Raw genomic sequence first — 25,023 nt, forward strand, 5'->3', positions numbered from 1 at the left:
ATTTTTTCTCTGAGAAGATTAACTTACAATGTTCTTTCCCTTACCACTAAAAGTACAAACCTTTGTATATCGGTGACTTGCCATGTTATTAGAAAGACATTTTAACTACCTTGCAGTACCGAAGATTGGCCATCAGAATATGCCATAAACTCATTTCCTAATGAAATGGGCTTAGCTCGTTTTTTCTGTGTGTTCTTCATTGTTTTACTTTCCGCACGAAATTTCCGATTTGAAACAAATTATATGTGTTTTGTACAGTCAGTTTTTCCAGAAATATTCTTAATTTCATGCTATTAGGAATGTTTTGCAAAATGCTCATTTCCTGCGTCTGACAGATTGTTCGAAGGAGCTGAATATTCCGGTTTAAATTGCGAACTAACGATGTGAGGTGAGGCTGTCCCGTTGTTATTGGTTATTATGATGGTTCAATCAGATATGGTGATTTGGCGCATCATTATTGCGGTGGCGGCGCCTCTTATTTAACAGAACCTGCATATCAGCAACGGTCCATTACTTTTGTTTAGTCATCAGTCTTCTGGATGGTTTGATGCTGCTCGCCTCAAATTGCTCTCCTGTGCCAACCTTTTCATCTCACAATAGCACTTGCAGCCTACGTCAGCAATTGCTTGTTAGATGCGTCCCAGTATCTGTCTTCCCCTACAGTTGCCACCCTCTGCATCTCCATCAAGTACCGTGAAATTCGAGGAAGCATACATCGTTAGCACTGGCGCATTCCAGCACGACAACCTCTTATCTCTCAGGCAGCGTTTACGCCATGCGTTGCTCGGTCGGGTATAAATCTTGCACCACACAACAGGAACAAGATGCGTTCTCTGCCAGTGTCGGAAGCAATCTGCTGGTGTCTTAACACGTGAACTCTGATTACGTCCCCTCCCCCGTTTCTCGTCAGTGCTTCCCATATGTTCCTCTCTTCGCCGATTCTGTGGAGAATATCCTCATTCCTTATCTTGCCAGTCAACCAAGCATTTAGTGTCCTTCTATAGCACCGCATTTCAGACGCTTTTATTCTATTCTTTCCTGGTTTTCCCACAATTAATGAACACTACCATATAGTTATTGGTTATGAACTGCAGATTGAAACTGAAGAAACTGCAAAGTGGTGGGAATTTAAGGAGATGGGACCTGGATAAACTGAAAGAACCAGACGTTGTAGAGAGTTTCAGGGAGAGCATAAGGGAACAATTGACAGGAATGGGGGAAAGAAATACAGTAGAAGAAGAATGGGTAGCTCTGAGGGATGAAGTAGTGAAGGCAGCAGAAGTAGGTAAAAAGACGAGGGCTAATAGAAATCCTTGGGTAACAGAAGAAATATTGAATTTAATTGATGAAAGGAGAAAATATAAAAATGCAGTAAATGAAGCAGGCAAAAGGGAATACAAACGTGTCAAAAATGAGATCGACAGAAAGTGCAAAATGGCTAAGCAGGGATGGCTAGAGGACAAATGTAAGGATGTAGAGGCTTGTCTCACTAGGGGTAAGATAGATACTGCCTACAGGAAAATTAAAGAGATCTTTGGAGAGAAGAGAACCACTTGTATGAATATCAAGAGCTGAGATGGCAACCCAGTTCTAAGCAAAGAAGGGAAGGCAGAAAGGTGGAAGGTGTATATAGAGGGTTTATACAAGGGCGATGTACTTGAGGACAATATTATGGAAATGGAAGAGGATGTAGATGAAGATGGGAGATAAGATACTGCGTGAAGAGTTTGACAGAGCACTGAAAGACCTGAGTCGAAACAAGGCCCCGGGAGTAGACAACATTCCATTAGAACTACTGATGGCCTTGGGAGAGCCAGTCATGACAAAACTCTACCATCTGGTGAGCAAGATGTATGAGACAGGCGAAATACCCACAGACTTCAAGAAGAATGTAATAATTCCAATACCAAAGAAAGCAGGTGTTGACAGATGTGAAAATTACCGAACTATCAGTTTAATAAGTCACAGCTGCAAAATACTAACGCGAATTCTTTACAGACGAATGGAAAAACTGGTAGAAGCGGACCTCGGGGAAGATCAGTTTGGATTCCGTAGAAATGTTGGAACACTTGAGGCAATACTAACCTTACGACTTATCTTAGAAGAAAGATTAAGAAAAGGCAAACCTACGTTTCTAGCATTTGTAGACTTAGAGAAAGCTTTTGACAACGTTAACTGGAATACTCTCTTTCAAATTCTGAAGGTGGCAGGGGTAAAATACAGGGAGCGAAAGGCTATTTACAATTTGTACAGAAACCAGATGGCAGTTATAAGAGTCGAGGGGCATGAAAGGGAAACAGTGGTTGGGAAAGGAGTGAGACAGGGTTGTAGCCTCTCCCCGATGTTATTCAATCTGTATATTGAGCAAGCAGTAAAGGAAACAAAAGAAAAATTCGGAGTAGGTATTAAAATTCATGGAGAAGAAGTAAAAACTTTGAGGTTCGCCGATGACATTGTAATTCTGTCAGAGACAGCAAAGGACTTGGAAGAGCAGTTGAACGGAATGGACAGTGTCTTGAAAGGAGGATATAAGATGAACATCAACAAAAGCAAAACGAGGATAATGGAATGTAGTCAAATTAAATCGGGTGATGCTGAGGGGATTAGATTAGGAAATGAGACACTTAAAGTAGTAAAGGAGTTTTGCTATTTAGGGAGTAAAATAACTGATGATGGTCGAAGTAGAGAGGATATAAAATGTAGACTAGCAATGGCAAGGAAATCGTTTCTGAAGAAGAGAAATTTGTTAACATCGAGTATAGATTTAAGTGTCAGGAAGTCGTTTCTGAAAGTATTTGTATGGAGTGTAGCCATGTATGGAAGTGAAACATGGACGATAACTAGTTTGGACAAGAAGAGAATGGAAGCTTTCGAAACGTGGTGCTACAGAAGAATGCTGAAGATAAGGTGGGTAGATCACGTAACTAATGAGGAGGTATTGAATAGGATTGGGGAGAAGAGAAGTTTGTGGCACAACTTGACTAGAAGAAGGGATCGGTTGGTAGGACATGTTTTGAGGCATCAAGGGATCACAAATTTAGCATTGGAGGGCAGCGTGGAGGGTAAAAATCGTAGAGGGAGAGCAAGAGATGAATACACTAAGCAGATTCAGAAGGATGTAGGTTGCAGTAGGTACTGGGAGATGAAGAAGCTTGCACAGGATAGAGTAGCATGGAGAGCTGCATCAAACCAGTCTCAGGACTGAAGACCACAACAACAACAACCATATAGTGGTGTTCAGTAGATGCATGTTCTCAGAAATTTCTTCCTCAAATGAAGGTCGATGTCTAATAGTAGCGATCTTCTTTTGGCCAGGAACATCCTCGTTGCCTGTCTAGTCTGCTAGTCAGTCGTCCCTGCTTCGTCCGTCCTGTGAAATCTTTAACTTCATAAACTTCGTGGTCACAAATTTTGAAGTTAATTTTGTCGCTGTTCTCATTTCTGCTGCTTTTCATTACTTTCGCCTTTCTTTGGTTTACTCTTAACCTTAGATCGTGCATTCCATTCATCTAGTCCTGTAATTCTTCTTTACTTCCAACGAGGATAGCAGTACCCTATCACTGACATCCTTTCACAATGAGTTTTAGTCTCGCTGCTCAACATTTCTTTTACTTCCGTCATTGCTTCTTCATTGTATAGATTGAACAGTATGTGTGAAAGACTCCATCCCTGCGTCAGACAGGTCCTTTTTAATACGAACACTTAGTTCTTGGTCTTCCACTCTTATTGCTCTGTCTTTAGTTGTTGTGGCTGTTGCATGTTATCTGTTTTTCCCTGTGTCTTACTTCTATTTTTCTCAGAATTTCGAATATTTTTCACCGTGTTACACTGTCGAAGTCTTTTTCTTCTTCGACATACCCAAAGAATGTGCCTTCATTTTACTTGTGTCTTAATTCCATTATCAGTCGCTACATCAGAATTTCCTCGCTTGTATCTTTACCTTCTCAGAGGTAGAACTGAACGTCATGTAACAGATTCTATTCTTTTATAGATTTATCTTATCAGCAACTTGGATGCGTAAGCTGTTAAGCTGACTCTACGATATTTCACTCACATATCTGCCCTACCTATATTCGGAATTGTGTGGATGATGTTTTCCCGTAAGTCTGACGGTACGTCGCCAGTCTCATAGATTCTACGAACCAACCTGAATTCTGTTTTGGTTTCCACTTCCCACAATGAGTTTAGAAATTCCGAAGGAATGTTATTTATACACTCTACCTTATTTGATTTGAATCTTCCAGAGCTCTTTTAAATTCTGGCACCAACAGTGAATCCTGTTTTCAATATCAACTTCCATTTGTTCTTCTATCACGTCATCAGAGAAGTTACTCGTAGATACTTTTCTTCCACTCTTTCCACCTACCCGCTCTCTTTTGCATTGACAGTGGAATTCCTATTAAATTCTTAATGTTGCCGCCTGTGCTTTTTATTTCGCTGTTTCGGAATATACGTGCCAGTCCGTCACTCAGCTCAAACCAAGGAAGTGGACACTGAGATCTGTAGAATAACAATACATTATTTGAAGTCATGATTTTGCAGGGGTTACGATTAAAGCCGCGTGAAGCTTGGCACGTCATGTCCGGTTCTGCTGTAGTGAATATCAAGGAAGTTATGAAATTCTTTTGGCAAACAGAACACATTGCCGAAGACAAAAATAAATTTAATTCTCCCCTTACACAAAAAGTGTTCAGAACTAATGTAAATAACTATAAAGGATATTCATTACTATCAGTAACGAGGAAAATCAAACAACGCTGTCACGAACCCCAAGATTGGCTTGAACATAACAGTGGTTTACTAAATAACTGGCATATAAAAAACCCTAGGGATGACCAGACTGGCCCACTGACAAGTTACATAAAAAATTTTATCACGATACGCAACAGCATGACCCAAAAAGGCGGAAAACATTCAACAAGAATGAGATCAGGTAGAGCTCATCCGGAGCATATTTTCGACCAAAAAATTTTAAAGCTCCTAAACATTTAACTCTAGCGTGTAAACTTTTGACTTAAAAAGAAAAACAACTTACTCGTCAATTGTTCATTATTCTAAATTTTGAATAAACGGAAGTTTTTAACGCAGAAATCATTGCAATCGTAAGACAGGAGTAACAAAGAAAAATCAGAAGTGATATACAGGGTGAGTCACCTAACGTTACCGCTGGATATATTTCGTAAACCACATCAAATACTGACGAACCGATTCCACAGACCGAACGTGAGGAGAGGGGCTCGTGTAATTTTTTAATACAAACCATACAAAAATGCACGGAAGTATGTTTTTTAACACAAACCTGCGTTTTTAAAAATGGAACCATGTTAGTTTTGTTAGCACATCTGAACATATAAACAAATACGTAATCAGTGCCGTTTGTTGCATTGTAAAATGGTAATTACATCCGGAGATATTGTAACCTAAAGTTGACGCTTGAAACCTCCGACGTTCAGTTGCGTGTTATAACAAACACGGGCCACGGTCGGCGAGCAGCATCTGCAGGGACATGTTTACGATGACGACCGTGTTGACGAGTGTGGCTGTAGTGCACTGTTGTGGTTTGGTCTAGCTGTCACAGTGTCCGCATGTAGCGCTTGCTGCTATTGTTATTCTGCATTCGTCTCCGCACGCAGACCAACTGTAGTACATCGTGTTACCAGACGTCTGTGATGGTGTAGTGTTGTAGGAACTGTGACCATGGTGTATTCGAACTCTGAAAAGGCGGAGATGATACTCATCTATGGCGAGTGTCGACGAAATGCAGCTGAAGCCTGCAGGGTGTATGCAGAACGGTACCCGAACAGAGAGCATCCAACGTGCTGCACATTGCAAAACATCTACCGCCAACTGTATGCAACCGGTATGGTCGTAGCACGCAAACGGGTCCGTAACAGGCCCGTCACAGGAGAAGCGGGTGCAGTCGGTGTGTTAGCTGCTGTTGCCATGAACCCACACATGAGTACACGTGACATTGCGAGAGCCGTTGGACTGAGTCAAAGTAGTGTCATGCGCATACTGCATCGTCACCGCTTTCACCCGTTTCATGTGTCGCTACATCAGCAATTACATGGTGATGACTTTAATCATCGAGTGCAATTCTGTCAATGGGCATTAACAGAGAATGCGTTGCAGTTCTACCTGTTTACCGATGAAGCGGGTTTAAAAACCACGGGGCAGTGAATCTACGGAACATGCATTACTGGTACGTGGACAATCCTCGCTGGCTCAGACAGGTGGAGCGACAGCGACCGTGGACTGTAAATGTATGGTGCGGAATGATTGGCGACCACCTTACTGGTCCTCACTTCATTGCAGGGGCCCAAACAGCTGCAACATACATCGCGTTTCTACAGAATCATCTGCCAACGTTGCTCGAAAATGTCCCACTGGAAACGTGTCGACGTATGTGGTATCAGCATGATGGTGCACCTGCACATTCCGCAATTAACACTAGGCTGACCCTTGACAGGATGTTCGACGGGCGTTTCACAGGGCGTGGAGGACGCTTAAATTGGCCAGCCCGTTCTCCTGATCTTACACCTCTGGACTTCTTTCTGTGGGGTACGTTAAAGGGGAATGTGTACCATGATGTGCCTACAACCCCAGAGGATATGAAACAACGTATTGTGGCAGCCTGCGGTATTTCATTTTCTTTGTCATAATGACGTGTTCCACTCCAGTCTGTTTCCGAGTAATTATTGATTGTTTTCTGTGTCTCCAAGTAATTCTCATCATACACCTCTCCATTGTTCATTGAGTAGCACCTCAGCTACTGAGCGGCATTCACTTCGTAAGTCCATCATGTCTGCCACAAGTCGAAAATAATAATGCTACAGCGAATGGGGTAAACGTCCATTTCCGGACAAACTAGGACGGTCATCTTGTCTTTTACCCTTTTACTGACCATCAGATGATTTTCTTCGGTTGACCCAAACATTAAAAGTAGTAGTAGTAGTAGTAGTAGTAGTAGTAGTTACACATTATTTGTCAGGCTGCGAGCTAACATCCCAAAGACGTTCGGGCGCACATGCGGTTCCTCTTCGTCGAAATGTCTTGGTTCAAACTCGTCTAGGGGTTGAACCGCACGTGTCGCATTACACTCCCTAAATTAGACACTTGCGAACTTTTGGTTACATTGTCTGGCTGATGGCAAATTTGCGAAACACAGAGTTAACATATATGATAACAGTAATAATAATATCGGGAACTAAATTAAAGACCCATAAATGATGTAGGCCACACAGTTGCGATTTGGTTAGAATAATGTTTATTCAGATAGAAAACTAATAGCGAAAGTGGTGGTATTTAGAATTGCTATTACAATTGAGCGCATATCCATTTGACACAGTTCGATCACTCACAATCTCATCGCAAAACACAAGTCCAATACTCCTCCTCGATATTTACACGAAAAGTTGAAGTTCACACCAGGTGCGCAGCTGCTCACCGTTCAGAGACTAAGTCCCGCGATACCGCACAACGCGAAGTTTTCTGAGTCGTTCCACTTCCTAGCTGCCTAAAAAGACCGGCTGTCCGCTTTCGCGTCTCAGTCCGAGCTGTACCCATTGGTGTCTCCAGCTGAACTGTCCGCTTCCGCGTCTGCACCAGAACTGTCCCTCTGCGCGTCCCCGGCCGCGTTTCCCGCGCGCCGAATATCCTCGCTCAACTGACTAGGACAGTTCCCCTTCCTGAAACCATCCATCTGATTGGCTACAGCTTATTCTACATTGTTTTACGATATTTAAATAATCAAAGCTTGACAACTTTTATGTTCTAAATAAAGAAAGAATAATATCCATTACATAACAAACGTCATATTCTTTTACATAAAACCAATACAGTTTCCTTCTTAGCTTTGACTGCCACGGCCAGTAGCATTGCACCAATGTGCTCTCTGATAAATAAAGAAAAAAAAGTAACTATTGTGCACTAAACTTTACAAATGGCTCAAATGGCTCTAAGCACTATGGGGCTTAACATCTGAGGTCATCAGTCCCCTAGAACTTAGAACTACTTAAACCTAACCAACCTAAAGACATCACACACATCCATGCCTGAGGCAGGATTCGAACCTGCGACCGTAGCGGTCGCGCGGTTCCTGACTGAAGCGCCTAGAACCGCTCGGCCACTCCGGCCGGCTAAACTTTACAACAAATATTCTATTACCTAATGATTCAATAAGGTCTCATGGTGTCATCGTTCAGTGTGTTTTGTGTGGAGGAAATGATGACCTGATGCTTAATTGAAAATACTGATAATTTATATTTACTATAGCTTTTAAACAAATAAAGTAACAGAGTTGATATTTACAACTTTTGTCATTTTAATGATGCGCTTCCATATGGAATGTCGATCGTTAAGATCGACTAAAGCGTTCAGATTTTAGCATTCAGGTCTTTGTTACAAAACTTGTTAATTTCACTTTAACAGTCAATCCTAAATTATTATAGATATGATGAATATTCAAGTTTTATTGGGATCACCATGAAAATTTATGGAGGATGGCAGATTAAAATTACTTGGGCTTCATTCCTTCCATTACTACAGAATTAAATAGTTTCCATAAATGTTTCCCCTTATGGCCGATCTCAAGTCCGCCATATTTACCACTGCTACGTCTCCCTGGCCACAAATGCCTCTACTGGATTTCTCTATGACGTAGGTTCTCGTCTGTCTCACTCGCACACTACAGCGCTTAGGCCTCAGTAGACAACATAGACAATAGACGCCCCATCTCGTGGTGAATCTGCGCCCTTTGTGGCACACAGTCCTGGACGACAGGGTTCGTTTCACATTTCCTGTAGGCGGACTCTTTCGACCATATATTTAAATGAGAGTACAATGCTCTTCAACTCACAAGGCCAACTAACTTTTACTGAACGCTGCACTGCACTTCAAACTGAGGTACATGACACTATTTTTCAGCTTACCCACCAAGCCCCCGAAAACAACTGTCGCGACGTTCTACCAACTGTTTCATTTCCTCGACGACAGTAATCCACTGCATGAATTATATGAAAGCGAGGTGTAATCCACTCCTTGGTGACGGATCCATTCGAGAATCTCTGTGTGAACGTCCTTATCTTCGGAAAATCTGCGAGTGCTCCGAATTAGTTCTTCGACTGCTTGGACATTTCCTTCTGTAGGCTGTGTCGAATGGCCTTCCTTCACTATCATCATTGCCAACATCTGTGAGGCCTTGGTCAAATTGTTGGCACCGTTTAGTTATGGCTGGCCGTGACGTTCCATTTGGTTCACATACCACCATAATCCACCGTTAATGGGCACTATTTAGATATTTTGCCTACAACAATCGTAGTGTCCCACGTACTTCAACTTTTTCCACTTGGTGGGTCTTTTCACTCCCACACTGTGATGCAGCTATTGTCTGTAACGCAACAGAATTCTGTTTGTGGGGACGACACGTGTGGCATACTTTTTGAAGTCCTCGTAGAAGTAGCACTAATAGTAGTAGTAGTGGTAGTGTAACGCCGGAAATGCATATCCTCCTATTTCCATCTATTGTACTATAATTTTTTATCCTTATTTTGTTACCTGAAGATATGACATTTCTGTGTCTTTATATATTGTAATTGTTTTACTATATATATATATATATATATATATATATATATATATATATATATATATATATATATATATATATATATATGTTGGTTTGTGAATATTATTTCTATTTATACGCTGGGTCTGGCCTAGGGAAAACTATGCTATCGAACGAATACATCGATAGGTCGTGTGGAGAACAAAAGTGTTTAGGATCTTTGGCAGTGTTAACTCTGTCGCGTGGAACGAGAGCAGAGAGGGTCTGGCTGGGGTGGTGCAGTGGAGCAGGTGTGTTGTGTGACGCTCCCGCGAGTTGCCGCGCTTTCAGGGTTTGGCAGCATGTAATTGCGCTCGACTTGCTATGATACTGTAGTTTCTAGCACGGTGTCGCGGACGGGAAGCATTCGCTGGCGCACATCAAGAGCCCGTTTTGCCTGGTGACCGTGTCGAGAAGGAGGCGCGCCAACACCCAGCGTCTGCAACAGCGACGGCCGACAATGAGTGACTGTCGCCACCTCCTCGATCGTCGGCTTCAAACCTTCAATCAACCAACAAGGAAGATTGGAAGCACGTAAAGTTTTAGAACTGGATGGCAGACCTCAGCTTTTCAAACTGTTCAAATCACAAAATTACAGCAACGTAGCATGAACCTTTGTTGCTCATTGTCCCAATTGCATTACCAAGCAGGGTCCCTTCCATTTCCGGAATGAACCCGAGTGTCGTTGAAATTCAAACGCCAGCATCCTTCGATTTCACTGCTTTAATTTCAAAGTTCAGTTAAGGTATTCATAGCTGGCTACAATATTTAGATTACACAAGCACAAATTAAGAGTGCGAGTTTTGTTACCGTATTTTAGCTTACCTGTGACTGCAGCTCAGCTTGGTACGTATTAAATTTTACTATTGTTGTGCATTTTCAACTTCTCGCGGCGTAATGAATAATCCATTAAATTTCGGGCATGCAGCCGCGCAAATAAAATTTCTTCTACTGATATTTCGGCCGCGTATCGTCCGGCCATCTTCAGAGCGAGTCACAAGACTGACGACAAGGTGCCAAGCGCCGCCTTGTATGCTCCACCGCGGCGGTACTGCGCATGCGGGTCACAGATGCTGGTCGGCGGCAGAGACATACGCTTACACATGCGCCGCCTGTGGCGAAGGCGTACGGACATTCGATGTGCTTATCGATGTTTGATCGGCGGCGGTGACACGATGACGACTTCTCTGCAATTTAATTACTCCAAGAGCCGGATTCCATGCTTTGTCCAAATTAAAACCATTATCTCCGTTTATTAAATTGTTGGCTAATCGAATTTCTATAGCTTCCTTGAATACAGATTCCCAAAAAGAAGAGGTGGATGTTAAAATCTTCACATCACTGTAATTCATGGTATGACCCGTATCAATACAATATTCGGCCACAGCTGACTTGTCTGGTTGTAATAAGCGTGTGTATCTTCGGTGCTCCACACACCTCTCATGAACGGTGCGTGTTGTTTGACCTATGTATGACTGCTCACAATTTCCGCAAGGAATCTGGTACACACCCGCCTTACGAAGCAGTAAATCGTCCTTCACAGAGCCGAGTAAAGCCGCAATCTTCGTGGGGGGCCGGAAGATCACCTTAACACAGTGTTTCTCAAGAATACGGCCTATCTTTGAAGAAAGAGCACCCACATAGGGTAGAAACGCCATAGATCTGAAGAAATTACTATCTTCTTCCCCATCACATACCTGCTTTTTAGGTTTTGCATCGAATGCTCTACGAATTTGTTGCGGAGAATAGCCATTCGATTTAAAAATACTCTTGAGGTATGTTAGCTCTCCTTGTAAATTGTCTTCATCGGATATGCAGTGCGCCCGATGCACTAAGGTCTTAAGGACACCCATGCTCTGAGAAGGGTGATGGCAGCTACTGGCATGAATGTATAGATTTGTGTGCGTTGGTTTCCGATATACGGCATGTCCTAATGTGCCATCACTTTTACGGCGAACGACAACATCCAGAAAGGGGAGGCAGCCGTCTTTTTCTATTTCCATAGCAAATTTAATGCTAGCATGGGTGGAATTCAAATGCTCAAGAAATCGATGTAATTCATCCATACCATGGGGCCATACCACGAATGTGTCGTCCACGTACCTCCAGAAGACCGTAGGTTTAAAACATGCTGAGTCCAGTGCCTTGTCCTCGAAGTCTTCCATGAATAAATTAGCTACCAGAGGGGAGAGGGGGCTTCCCATGGCAACACCGTCAATTTGCTCATAAAATTCACCATCAAACTGAAAATAAGATGATAAAAGCACATGTTCAAATAAGGCCGTAATGTTCTTATCAAAATGTTGGCTGATAAGAGCTAAAGAGTCTTTAAAGGTACCTTGGTGTATAATGATACTACGTCAAAACTAACAAGCACATCCATACTATTTAGCCTGACATTGCTAAGTCTCTGAATAAAATCCATAGAATTACGAATGTGGTGACTACATTTTCCTACCAATGGTTTTAATAAGGAAGCTAAATATTTGGCACAAAAATATGTTGGTGAACCAATAGTGCTCGTTATAGGTCTCATAGACAAGTCCTCTAGACGCTCATCCTTACCCATTTTGTGAACTTTAGGAAGACCATAAAATCTCGGTGGTACTGCACCTCGTACTTTTAAACTTCTTATGACTTCCTTCGGTAGTGATGAAGCGTTCAGCAAGGCAGCAGTCCTTATTGTCACCTTGTTAGTAGGATCTTTGTTAATCTTCCGGTATGCACCATAACTAAGTAGACCACATATCTTTTCCTTGTAGGCTTCCTGAGGCAAAAAGGACGGTAGCATTACCTTTATCAGCACGCAGGACGACTGTATCAGTATCCTCACGCAGCTTTCGTATCACACGTCTTTCTTCCTTGGAAACGTTGCTTCTTTGTGGACGATGCTTCGTGATTGCTTGACAGGTTTCTCGTCTGATTTCTTCCGCAGAATCCTCTGATAGTGGTCGGACAGCTTCTTCAATGGCACTGATGAAAGATGATATCGGCAAAGTCTTTGGAGTAGGGGCAAAATTTAGCCCTTTACTTAAGACAGACAACGTCAGAGAAAGAATTCGTTTTACTCGTCGGAAGTTGGACATTGTTTCTGAACATCTGTATCATCTGCATCTGAAGGTAGCAGCTGTTTTATCTCCTGACTCCTGGGACTGGATCGATGGCACGACATGGGCTAAGTCTGACTGGGTTCGCGAAGTGGCCACAAAAAGAAAGATTACCAAGTATAGCCGATTGGACCAGCCTTCTCAGGTGGACTCTGTTATTCGACGCCCTGTCATAAATTTTACAAACCTCTATATTTTCTAAGTATCCTTCATTGTATACTTTATACACTTTTTAGTATTTGTTAAAAACGTTTTAATAATTTTTTCAATATCTGGCCCTTTATTATGCAATTTTGTTTCTCAGTAGAAAATCGCTTTTTGAGTTTTATCTCTATTCATTCTTGGTAAACGGAAGATCAGTCTATATCTAGTTCTGGGTAATACAAAGAGCTGTATGTGCATTAATTATCAAAGGTATTTTTATGTACATAACTGATTGGGAAATACACTCACGTTGTACATTTAAAATCGCAAATAAGTTAACAGATTTTTAAGTGAAACTCAACAGCTTTTTTTCTTATTATTCATATGCCCATTTGTTGTAGTTTGAAATTTACATTCATGTTTTGTTTATCTGTCCTCGGAAACAAAACTCCATAGGTCAGAATGCATGAACTGTAAGTTACTAAAACACATTGGCCGTTTAATAATGATGACAGGACTCTGATAGCATTACCTTAGGATGACATTGCGTTTGGAAGTATCTTTATGTGCTCGCACCATTACAACTGAGAGTAAATAATCATTCCTAGAAATTTTGTGCTCGTTACACATTCCACAATGTTCTACGATACTGCAGTGCCTACTTTATTCCGAACTACGATGCAATGTTCCTCTGGATATGTGAAAATTTGTGCCGGACCCGCAATCGAACACAGATTTCGCTTTTGTTAGGAGCGGTCGCATTACCATCAGGCTCTCCAGTCACGACTCCCGGTCCGATCCAAACTTCCATATGCCGTCAACCACATGTCTACACCCGTACTCGTACATCCATTGTCCGCAGCTCGTCGTCGTGCGGTAGCGTTCTCGCTTCCCACGCCCGGGTTCCCGGGTTCGATTCCCGGCGGGCTCAGGGATTTTCTCTGCCTCGTGGTGCCTGGGTGTTGTGTGATGTCCTTAGGTTAGTTAGGTTTAAGTAGTTCTAAGTTCTAGGGGACTGATGACCTCAGCAGTTGAGTCCCATAGTGCTGAGAGCCATTTGAACCATTTTACATCCATTGTGTGTACTCCCGTGCAGGCTAGTCATTTGACCGGGAAGGCGCTTTCTCGGTGTCGGCGGATAAACACGATATTGCATTGCCTATGTTATTCCGAATTACGATTCAGCGTTCCTTTAGATGTGGAGGCATGGTTGACGAATTATAGACGTTTGACTGTAGCTGTGAGTCGCGCTCGGATAGCCTAGTGGTACCGCTCGCGATAAACGTGCAATCTGGGTTCGAGACCCAGTCCGGCCCAGATTTTCATTGTCGTTATTCCATTATGTAGCTGATTGTTGTCCATACTCGCAACTGGGAATACATCTCATGTGTAATTTTCTCTTTTCACACCGAAATTCCTGGCATATGTTTCATGTTTATTGAGGACACTGTACCCTTATTGTATTTTGATCAGTTGTAAATTTGCTTGTGGTTTTCACTTTCTGTCTCTGCAAAGAGTTCTCTTGTTTTCCACTTGCTATGGTATTGCTGTCAACTCCGAAAATAATGATATTTTTCCCCTTACTGACACTGTTGGGAAGGTCATTTACGTAGCTCGCGAGCTGTATTGGTCCCAATGTGCTACTGTGAGAGTTGCTTTACTAATTTACATGAGCTATTGTGAAAATGTGAAACATCAAACTAAGGCAACAATTTAGCTCTTCAGGATGGCAATGCGCTACCAAAAGACATCATGCTGAAATATTTAGTACATATTGAGTTGGGCAGCAAATTGTTTCACTTCTATTAATATCACTGTGTTACACAGATATTGCCAGTAAGAACGTCAAGAAAATTTAACAAGTGACTGATTCCTAGCATTTAGCAAGCAGTGTACGTATGTTGATTTCAGTAAACAACATACTTTTATGATTCAGTAGCATTTTAATATCAGTATTTAATAGGCTGACGTGGTTCGGCAGTATTGTCCCATCGTCGGATGCTCATATGCTAACTATACATTAATTTGTCTTATTACATTTACCACAGTGCGATGTTTTGTTATTGCTGAATGTCAATGAGGTTAGATGGCGAAATTCTGTCGGATGTCTGAGAAAAAATGCAGTCCGTTTCGGACATGTAGCGCTCTGAACATAATAAACATCGAACTTATTCAGATCTTTCTTGGAGGGGTTGGATCCAACAAATGCACCTCACTTATGTCAAATACTAACAGATAAAATATTTTATACTCAGCAGATGAGCAGCTGATAATGGCAGAACCGCGTTATTCCTCGAATGATATTGAGATCAAAGCTCTACTGAATCAGGCAAGTGTGTTGTTTATAAGCTGACGTGACAAATGCCATGGGATACCTCCACATGTCGTGTCAGACGTATTTTTGCCAGAAGTACTGCAGCGGCTCGACGTGGTATGGACTCAACAAGTTGTAATAAGTCACCTGCAGGAATACTGAGCCATGCTGACTGTAGTGCCGTCCATAACTGCGAAAGAGTTGCCGATGCAGGACGCTGTGCACAAAGTGAACTCTCGATTATCTCCCATAAACGTTCGACAGGATTTATGTCGGGCGATCTGGGTGGCCAAATTATTCACTCAAACTGTCCAGACTTTCCTTCAAACCAATCGTAAACGACTGTGGTCTTGTGATATGACATCGTTGTCTGGGAACATGAACTTCATGAACGTCTGCAAACGGTCTCCAAGCAGCCGAACATAACCATTTTTAGTCAATGATCGGTTCAGTTGGACCAGAGAAACAGTCCATTCCGTGTAAACGCAACCTACACCATTATGGATCAACCAGCAGCTTGCACACGGTCTTTTTGACAGTTTGGATCCATGGTTTCGTGGGGTCTGCTCCACGCTCGTACCCTACGATCTGCTTTTACCAAATGAAATCGGGACTCGCCTGACAAGGGCACGGTTTTCCAGCCGTCTAGTGTCCAACCGACATGGTCACGAGTCCAGGGGAGGCGCTGCAGGCGATGTCGTGCTGACAGCAAAGACACTCACGTCGCTCGTCTGCTGCCGTAGCCTACTGTACTAAATGACATGTTCCGTAGATCATTTTCCTGATTATTTTATCGATGTGATGTGGAACAGGTCAGATTGCAAGATATATATACACACATGAATAGTGCTAATATTAATATTTCAGAAATTTTAAGTTCTACACATGCAACTACATTTAGAGGTACAATCTCTTTTTTTTTTACCATTTCTGAAACAGAAACTCGTCCATGGAGTAGAAGGAGTCGTCCAAAAGAAATGATTTTAAGCTAGATTTAAAACTTGATCTGCTACCTACCAGACACTTTATGCTGTTGGGCAAATGATCAAAGATTTTTGTTGCTGAATAATGTACTCCTTTTTGAGCAACTGATAGCTTCAATAACGGATAGGAAAGGTCATTTTTCCCTCTAGTGTTGTACGTATGGACATCAATGTTCTTCGCAAATTGAGATGGATTATTTGTAACGAATTTCATTAGCGAATATATGTACTCCGATGGTGCAGTTAAAATACCTAACTCCTTGAAAATGTGCTACATGACGTCCTTGGGTGAACACCACTAATTATTCTCACTGGTCTCTTTTGCGCAATCAATACTTTATATCTAAGTGGTGAGTTACCCCGGAAAATTATTCCATAAGACATTATTGAGTGGAAATATGCAAAGTACGTTAGGAGGCTGATCTGTTTATTACCAAGACTAGCTATTATACGAAGAGTGAAAGACGCAGAACATACTTGTTTAAGAAGCTCAGTAATATGCTTCTTCCAGTTCAAGCAGTCATCAATGTGAACGCCCCAAAATTTGGAGAAATATACCCTGTTAACTGAGCCCTGTTCATATGCTACATCAACTGTCGGTATGAGTCTATTCGGTGTACAGAACTGGATATAGTGAGTTTTTTCAAAATTAAGGGAGAGTTCATTTTCTGAGAACCACTTAATAATTCTTTGAAAGACATCCTTCACAATATCTTCAGCTGCTTTTTCCGGAATGGGATTTATTATAACACTCGTGTCATCTGCAAAAAGTACTTCCGCTTGCTGAACGTTAAGTGGGAGGTCGTTCACATGAATAAGGAACAGCAGAGGACATAAAATTGAACCCTGTGGGACTCCCATTGTGACAACGCCCCCTTCACTAGAATTTACCACCCTCCCAACATCATTTGTGTTATTCAGCACAACCTTTTGCTTTCTGTTAATTAAGTATGAGTCAAACCAGCTGTGTGTATAGCCTTCAATTCCATAAAACCTGAGTTTTTCTAAGAGTGTGACATGATCCATACAGTCAAATGCCTTGGAGAGATCACAAAAAATACCAGCTGGCGATAATTTATTATTTAGGGCTTGTACTATTTGATGGGTAAATGTGTCATTCGTCCACATTGTTTTATGCGGTTATTTCACGCAATGTTGCCCGTCTGGTGGCATTGGAAACTCTATGCTGACGACACTGCCCTCTGTCGGTAAGTGAAGGCCGTCGGCCACTGCGTTGTCTGTTGTGAGAGGTAATGCCTAAAATTTGCTGTTATCGGCACAGTATTGACAATGTGGCTCTCGGAACGATAAATTCCCTAACGATTTCCGTAATGTAATGTTCCGTCCGTCTAGATCCAACTGTAATTCTCGTCGTGCAGCTGTAATCAAGTCGGAAACCTTTTCAGACGAGCCACCTGACTAGAGATGACATCTCCGCCATTCAGCTGTCCCTCTATACCTTGTGTACGCTATACTACCGCCTTCTGTATATGTGCATATCACTATCCCATGACTGACGTCACCCCAGTGTACAGTCGGTTAAGACATCATACAGATCCATATAATACAGTCTAATTTAAGCATCTTGACTGCTGATTTATGGTGATGCAAATCTGAAAGTTGATGAATGTCCACAGGTGAGGGCGTGAAGGTGGCTGTGAAGCGGAACGCGCAGAACTGCGTCCCCAACACAACGTTCAAGCTGGACTGCAACACGTGCACTTGTAACAGCGCCGGCACCGGAGCACTCTGCAGCCTGAAGGGATGCCCGAAGCGCAGCCGCAGAGGTACGTGATAGCGGCGACACTCAACAGGCGAGCCGTGCACCACTGTCACGATATCTGTAAGCTTGGATATTAGTACTATCATCAAACTGAGGTCGAGTTACGTGACGAACATCGTAGCTTTAGGAGAAGTAAGGCCATCAGAAAAGACAATTATGAAATTGCTGTTGATAACTTACGAAATACGAAGGTGTTATAAGATTTCACGACCTAGAAATTACTTACGGCAATATAAAGTGTTGCATGATGTTCGAAATCGTCAGTAAAATACTATTATGCTATACAAGACGGATGGTAAGCAACAGTTTTAATTAGAAATACGATCTAAATCGCGCAAGTTACGTTTATCGGTGTCCGGTTTCAGTCCGAAGGTGGACCGTCTTCAGACTGTACTCCGAAATGTAGATTACTATAAATACAGAGGGAGCTAGTGATAAAATGTAAACAATGTAATGAAAACAAAACGAAATTATACCCAAAATCGTGTGTAGACGGATCCACGGAGCAGGAATTGCAGAAGCCTCAAGATGTTGTCAACTGCTGGAGAAGCAACGATGTTCTGTGGTTAAATAGCGTAAGCTCCGCCCCTAGCCGTCACCACAAATCATCTGTAAGCAACAGAATGAATGCATATTGAATAAGTGACGATAAACTTTGGTTACTAACTTAAAAATGATATCTATTTTGACGAGGACTATTCGATAAGTTATGCAACACTTTTTTTGAAACTTCCTGACAGATTAAAACTGTGTGCCGGACAGATATTCGAACTCGGGACCTTTGCCTTTCGCTGGCAAGTGCTCTACCATCAGCGCACACTCCGCTGCAGACTGGAAATCTCATTCTGGAAACACCCCCCAGGCTGTGGCTAAGCCATGTCTCCACAGTATCCTTTCTTCCAGGAGTGTTAGTTCTGCAAGGTTCGCAGGAGAGCTTCTGTAAAGTTTGGAAGGTAGGAGACGAGATAGTGGCAGAAGTAAAGCTGTGAGTACCGGGCGTGAGTCGTGCCTGGGTAGCTCAGTTGGTAGAGCACTTGCCCGCGAAAGGCAAAGGCCCCGAATTCGAGTCTGGGTCCGGCACGCAGTTTTAATCTGTCAGGAAGTCTCATATCAGCGCACAATCCGCTGCAGAGTGGAAATGTCATTCTGGGAACACGTATTTTTCTGAAATAAGGTTGGTTTTATTTAGGATTCCAATAAACCATGTTACTGTCCACTCTTTGGGCTACAAAACTCTATTTTTGAACATAATCTCCGTTCAATACGACGGGCTTTGCCACCTTATTGGGAGGGCCTGTATGCCTGCATGGTAGCACTCCACTGGTTGACGTCTGAGTTAACGTCTTGCTGCATCAATATCCTCCCCATCATCAACATACCGCTTCCTGCGAAGCGCATCCATTATCGGCCCAGGTGGAAGTCGGAAGTTGCTGTAGGGTGGATGAGGAAGAACAGTCCAGTGATGAAACTTCCTGGCAAATTAAAACTGTGTGCCGGACTGAGACTCGAACTCGGGACCCTTGCCTTTCGCGGGCAAGTGCTCTACCAACTGAGCTACCCAAGCACGACTCACGCCCGTCCTCACCGCTTTACTTCTGCCAGTACCTCGTCTCCTACCTTCCAAACTTTACAGAAGCTCTCCTGCGAACCTTGCAGAACTAGCGCTCCTGAAAGAAGGGATACTCCGGAGACATGGCTTAGCCACAGCCTGGGGGATGTTTCCAAAATGAGATTTTCACTCTGCAGCGGAGTGTGCGCTGATATGAAACTTCCTGGCAGATTTAAACTGTGTGCCGGACCGAGACTCGCAGGAGAGCTTCTGTAAAGTTTGGAAGGTAGGAGACGAGGTACTGGCAGAAAAAAAGCTGTGAGAAGAGGACGTGAGTCATGCTTGGATAGCTCAATTGGTAGAGCACTTGCCAGCGAAAGGCAAAGTTCCCGAGTTCGAGTCTCGGTCCGGCACACAGTTTTGATCTCCCAGCAAGTTTCATATCAGCTTACACTCCGCTGCAGATTGAAAATCTCATTCTGCAATCCAGTGATGTTTTGTGAGCCCCTCTCGGGTCCGCAGACTTGTGTGAAGCCTTGTGTTGTCATGGAGAACGAGAATTTCGTTTGCATTTTTGTGGCGACGAATACGTTGACGTCGTTTCTCCAATTTGCTTCAGAGTTGATCGTTGCTCCATGAGGGAGGACATCAAACAGAATAACCTGTTCAATATCCCACAACACCGTCGCCGTGACATGACCGGCAGAGCGTGCGACTCTGAACTTTCTCTTCTGAGGAGAGGTGGACTGGCGCCACTCCAAGGACTGGCGTTTTGTTTGTGGTTCGAAGTGATGAAGCCATGTTTCATCACGTGCGACGATGTTCAAGAAAAAATTCTAACTCTCAGCCTTGTAATGTGGAACCAATTCCGCACAGATGGTCCTTTGTTCCTCTTTATGGACGTGTGTTAGACAGTGACGAACCCACCCGGCACACACCTTTGAATACCTCAACTGGTGGGCACGTATGTCAGCCATACCAATAGAGACGTTCAGTTGCGCAGCGAGGTGTTTGACTGTGATCCGTCGATCATCTCGAATGAGAGTGTCCGCACGTTCCAACAATGTAGGAGTCACAGCTGAGTGCAGCCGGCTGGCACGCGGGAAATCGCACAGGTGTGCACGACCTTGTTGCCGTAATGACCGACGCCTCGCCCAACAATTCACCGTGCTTCTGTACTCCGTAGACGTTCTGCAAGCGAATATGAGTAAGTGTGATTCTCTGGTTTTCCGCCCAAAGAAACTCAGTGAGAGCTCTCTGCTTGGAACGGACCTCCTTTACAGGCGCCATTTTGAAGGCTACAGAAAGCGCCACCCTCTACTGGAATTTCATGAAACTATAGTGGCTAAAGCCTGAGTAATCTGCGATATCCCACTTCAGATTCCGCATCTTTTCAACGGAAACAGGCTGACAAAAAAGAAATGCGTAGCATTACTTACTTAAAGCCTCTAGTAATATTGGCTGTAAGATTAACCACTATTATATTTTTAACGCAAAGAGTTAGAACATAAAATGTTGTTCTTGTTGTGGTCTTCAGTCCTGAGACTGGGTTGATGCACCTCTCCATGCTACCCTATCCTGTGCAAGCTTCTTCATCTCCCAGTACTTACTGCATCCTACATCCTTCTGAATCTGCTTAATCTATTCATCTCTTGGTCTCCCTCTACGATATTTACCCTCCACGCTGCTCTCCAATGCTAAATTTGTGTTCCCTTGATGCCTCAGAACATGTCCTACCAACCGGTCCCTTCTTCTTGTCAAGTTGTGCCACAAACTTCTCTTCTCCCCAATTCTATTCAATACCTCCTCATTGGTTATGTGATCTACCCATCTAATCTTCAGCATTCTTAAGTAGCACCACATTTCGAAAGCTTCTATCCTCTTCTTGTCCAAACTATTTATTGTCCATGTTTCACTTCCATACATGGCTACACTCCATACAAATACTTTCAGAAACGACTTCCTGACACTTAAATCTATACTCGATGTTAACAACGCTTTCCTTGCCATTGCCAGTCTACATTTTATATCTTCTCTACTTCGACCATCATCAGTTATTTTGCTCCCCAAACAGCAAAACTCCTTTACTACCTTAAGTGTCTCATTTCCTAATCTAATTCCCTCAGCATCCCCTGACTCAATTCGACTACATTCCATTATCATCGTTTTGCTTTTGTTGATGTTCATTTTATATCCTCATTTCAAGACACTGTCTATTCCGTTCAACTGCTCTTCCAAGTCCTTTGCTGTCTCTGACAGAATTACAATGTCATCGGTGAACCTCAAAGTTTTTATTTCTTCTCCCTGGATTTTAATACCTACGCCGAATTTTTCTTTTGTTTCCTTTACTGCTTGCTCAACATACAGATTGAATAACATCGGGGACAGGCTACAACCATGTCTCACTCCCTTCCCAACCACTGTTTCCCTTTCATGCCCCTCGATTCTTATAACTGCCATCTGGTTTCTGTACAAATTGTAAATAGCCTTTCGCTCCATGTATTTTACCCCTGCCACCTTTAGAATTTGAAAGAGAGTATTCCAGTCAACATTGTCAAAAGATTTCTCTAAGTCTACAAATGCTAGAAACGTAGGTTTGCCTTTCCTTAATCTATGTTCTAAGATAAGTCGTAAGGTCAGTATTGCCTCACGTGTTCCAACATTTCTACGAAATCCAAACTGATCTTCCACGAGGTCGGCTTCTACCAGTTTTTCCATTCGTCTGTAAATAATTCGCGTTAGTATTTTGCAGCTGTGACCTATTAAACTGATAGTTCGGTAATTTTCACATCTGTCAACACCTGCTTTCTTTGGGATTGTAATTATTATATTCTTCTTGAAGTCTGACGGTATTTCGCCTGTCTCGTACGTCTTGCTAACCAGATGGTAGAATTTTGTCAGGACTGGCTCTCCCAAGGCCGCCAGTAGTTCTAATGGAATGTTGTTTACTCCCGGGGCCTTGTTTTGACTCAGGTCTTTCAGTGCTCTGTCAAACTCTTCACGCAGTATCGTATCTCCCATTTCATCTTCATCTACATCCTCTTCCATTTCCATAATATTGTCCTCAAGTACATCGCCCTTGTATAGACCCTCCATATACTCCTTCCACCTTTCTGCTTTCCCCTCTTTGCTTAGAACTGGGTTGCCATCTGAGCTCTTGATATTCATACAAGTGGCTTTCTTTTCTCCAAAGGTCTCTTTAATTTTCCTGTAGGCCGTATCTATCTTACCCCTAGTGACATAAGCCTCTACATCCTTACATTTGTCCTCTAGCCAAGCCTGCTTAGCCATTTTGCACTTCCTGTCGATCTCATTTTTGAGACGTTTGTATTCCTTTTTGCCTGCTTCATTTACTGCATTTTTATATTTTCTCCTTTCATCAATTAAATTCAATATTTCTTCTGTTACCCAAGGATTTCTACTAGCCCTCGTCTTTTTACCTACTTGATCCTCTGCTTCGTTCGCTACTTTATCCCTCAGAGCTACCCATTCGTCTTCTACTGTATTTCTTTCCCCAATTCCTGTCAATTGTTTCCTTTTGCTCTCCCTGAAACTCTGTACAAAAATAAAATAGCATACATTAAAAAAATAATTGGTATCATAAGCAAGATGGTAACCTAACATTTTGTAGGCACATTAACCGAAATAACCAGTGACTTCTTATATGTACATACTGTTCCATGGAGGGCAGTCTAAGTCATCGGTTTTTTATTGTATGCTATTTTATGTTTTCATTCTTTGGATCGCAAATATGATAGTGACTAATTTTACAACGAATAGTATAATTACATAGCATTTTTAAGTTAGTAAATAAAGTTTTTCATCATGTATTCAATTCATTATACTGGACATGCTGATGTGTGGAGACGACTAGGGGCACAGCTTGTGCTGTTTAACCACAGCACATGGTTGCTTCTCCAGCAGCTGACAACATCTGAATGCTTCTACAGTTGCTGTTCCATGGATTCACCTCCGCACATCAACTCTGCATGTAACTTCGTTTTATTTTTATTGCATCGTTTACATTTTATCCGTATGTCCCTCTGAGGATCTACCTTTGGATTTAAACCGGTCATCAATCAACGTGATTTATGCGACCCAGACGGTTTTCTAACTACAACTGTGGAAGTCTATCACTGTTTTTTTTCAAAATGTTTTCGAAAACATGCAGTATTTTAACCTTTGTTAATTAGAAATGATTGGTGAAACTCTGCCGCGGTATAGCAATGCCCTTTTTCATTGTTAGGTACTTTTCCTGCTGCCAGCGACGATTTTCTTTCATTTATTTCTTATACGACTCGCTTCGCGTTAGCAATTTTCGTTCTCAACTGAGCTTTTCGTTTATTTACGCGTGACGTTTTCGATGTGTGAATAGCTGCATTATTCTATTGACCTTGTATTCTAGCAGTCCGCCTATGCGGCAACTCACACGTCGTAAACAGAACTCAGATAATTTACAGTGCACAATACTCGTTGAAAATAATGTTTCAGTTTTTCGGGTATCAGAAACGAATCTTCCAAAAAAAGGAGAAAAACAGTGATTGTCAGCCGTAAAAGTTATTTTATAATAAACAGATGTAAAGTATGTACTAAAACCAAGGAGGGTCAATAAGATTGGAAGACCAAATGAAACGTGCTCGAATTGGAAAGGATTCATAGCATAGGCACAGTCTTCTTCCAGTGCTGCTTAACCTGTACGTCGGAGAACCACTGACGGAAAACAATAAAATGTCGAGAGTGAAATTCAGTGTAAAAGGATACCAAGGATAACACTCCATGATGAAATTGCTATCCTCTGTGTAAGTGAGATTTAGATGACCTGTTGAAAGGAGTAAACAGTCTAATGAAGACAAAATATGGGCTGATAATACAACAAAGAAAGCCGAATGCAATGACAAGCAGCAGAAATGAAATTAATCAGTCACTAGTACATTTGTAAATAGAAGATATTGTAAACTAAAACAAATTCCCATTTTGAAAACAGTGGTAATACACTGGACTCGCATTCGGGAGGACGACGGTTCAATCCCGCGTCCGGCCATCCTGATTTAGGTTTTCCGTGATTTCCCTAAATCACTCCAGGCAAATGCCGGGATGGTTCCTCTGAAAGGGCACGGCCGACTTCCTTCCCCATCCTTCCCTAATCCGATGAGACCGATGACCACGCTGTCTGGTCTCCTTCCCCAGAAACCAACCAACCAACCATTTTGAAAACAGGTAAAATACTTAAGATATTAAAGAAATTCAGTTCATTTGACAGTAACACGTGTTCCTTGGTAGGAAACCATCTTCTGTTTTAGGGTGGACCTACAAGGTGGTGTACGACCGATGAATTACGACTTAAGTGTCCACATGTTATACAAATAGTTCTAAATACGCAGGGTGTTTGTTTTAACAGGAGAAAACTCGATGACTGGAAAATGATGCATCGTACGAAAAATGTGTTCTAGGTGAAAAGATATTATTAGTAAAGGCGGTACCTGTCTGTATTATAACTGGCCACCTCCTAACCATCCCTCCTGTGTGGGTGGCGGAAACT

At 42.4% G+C, this 25,023-nt stretch overlaps 1 protein-coding gene across 1 annotated transcript in view; it reads left to right on the plus strand.

Moving 5' to 3' along the window:
• LOC126203201 (protease inhibitors-like) overlaps positions 1–25,023 on the plus strand; it is a 72,713-nt gene that overhangs the window by 30,837 nt on the left and 16,853 nt on the right. Inside the window, exon 3 of the mRNA XM_049937446.1 lies at positions 17,790–17,939. Within this exon, the coding sequence (XP_049793403.1) occupies positions 17,790–17,939 (150 nt within the window). The remainder of the gene's footprint in view (positions 1–17,789; positions 17,940–25,023) is intronic.

The sequence above is a fragment of the Schistocerca nitens genome, chromosome 9, assembly GCF_023898315.1.
Source record: "Schistocerca nitens isolate TAMUIC-IGC-003100 chromosome 9, iqSchNite1.1, whole genome shotgun sequence".
Classification (NCBI taxonomy): domain Eukaryota; kingdom Metazoa; phylum Arthropoda; class Insecta; order Orthoptera; family Acrididae; genus Schistocerca; species Schistocerca nitens.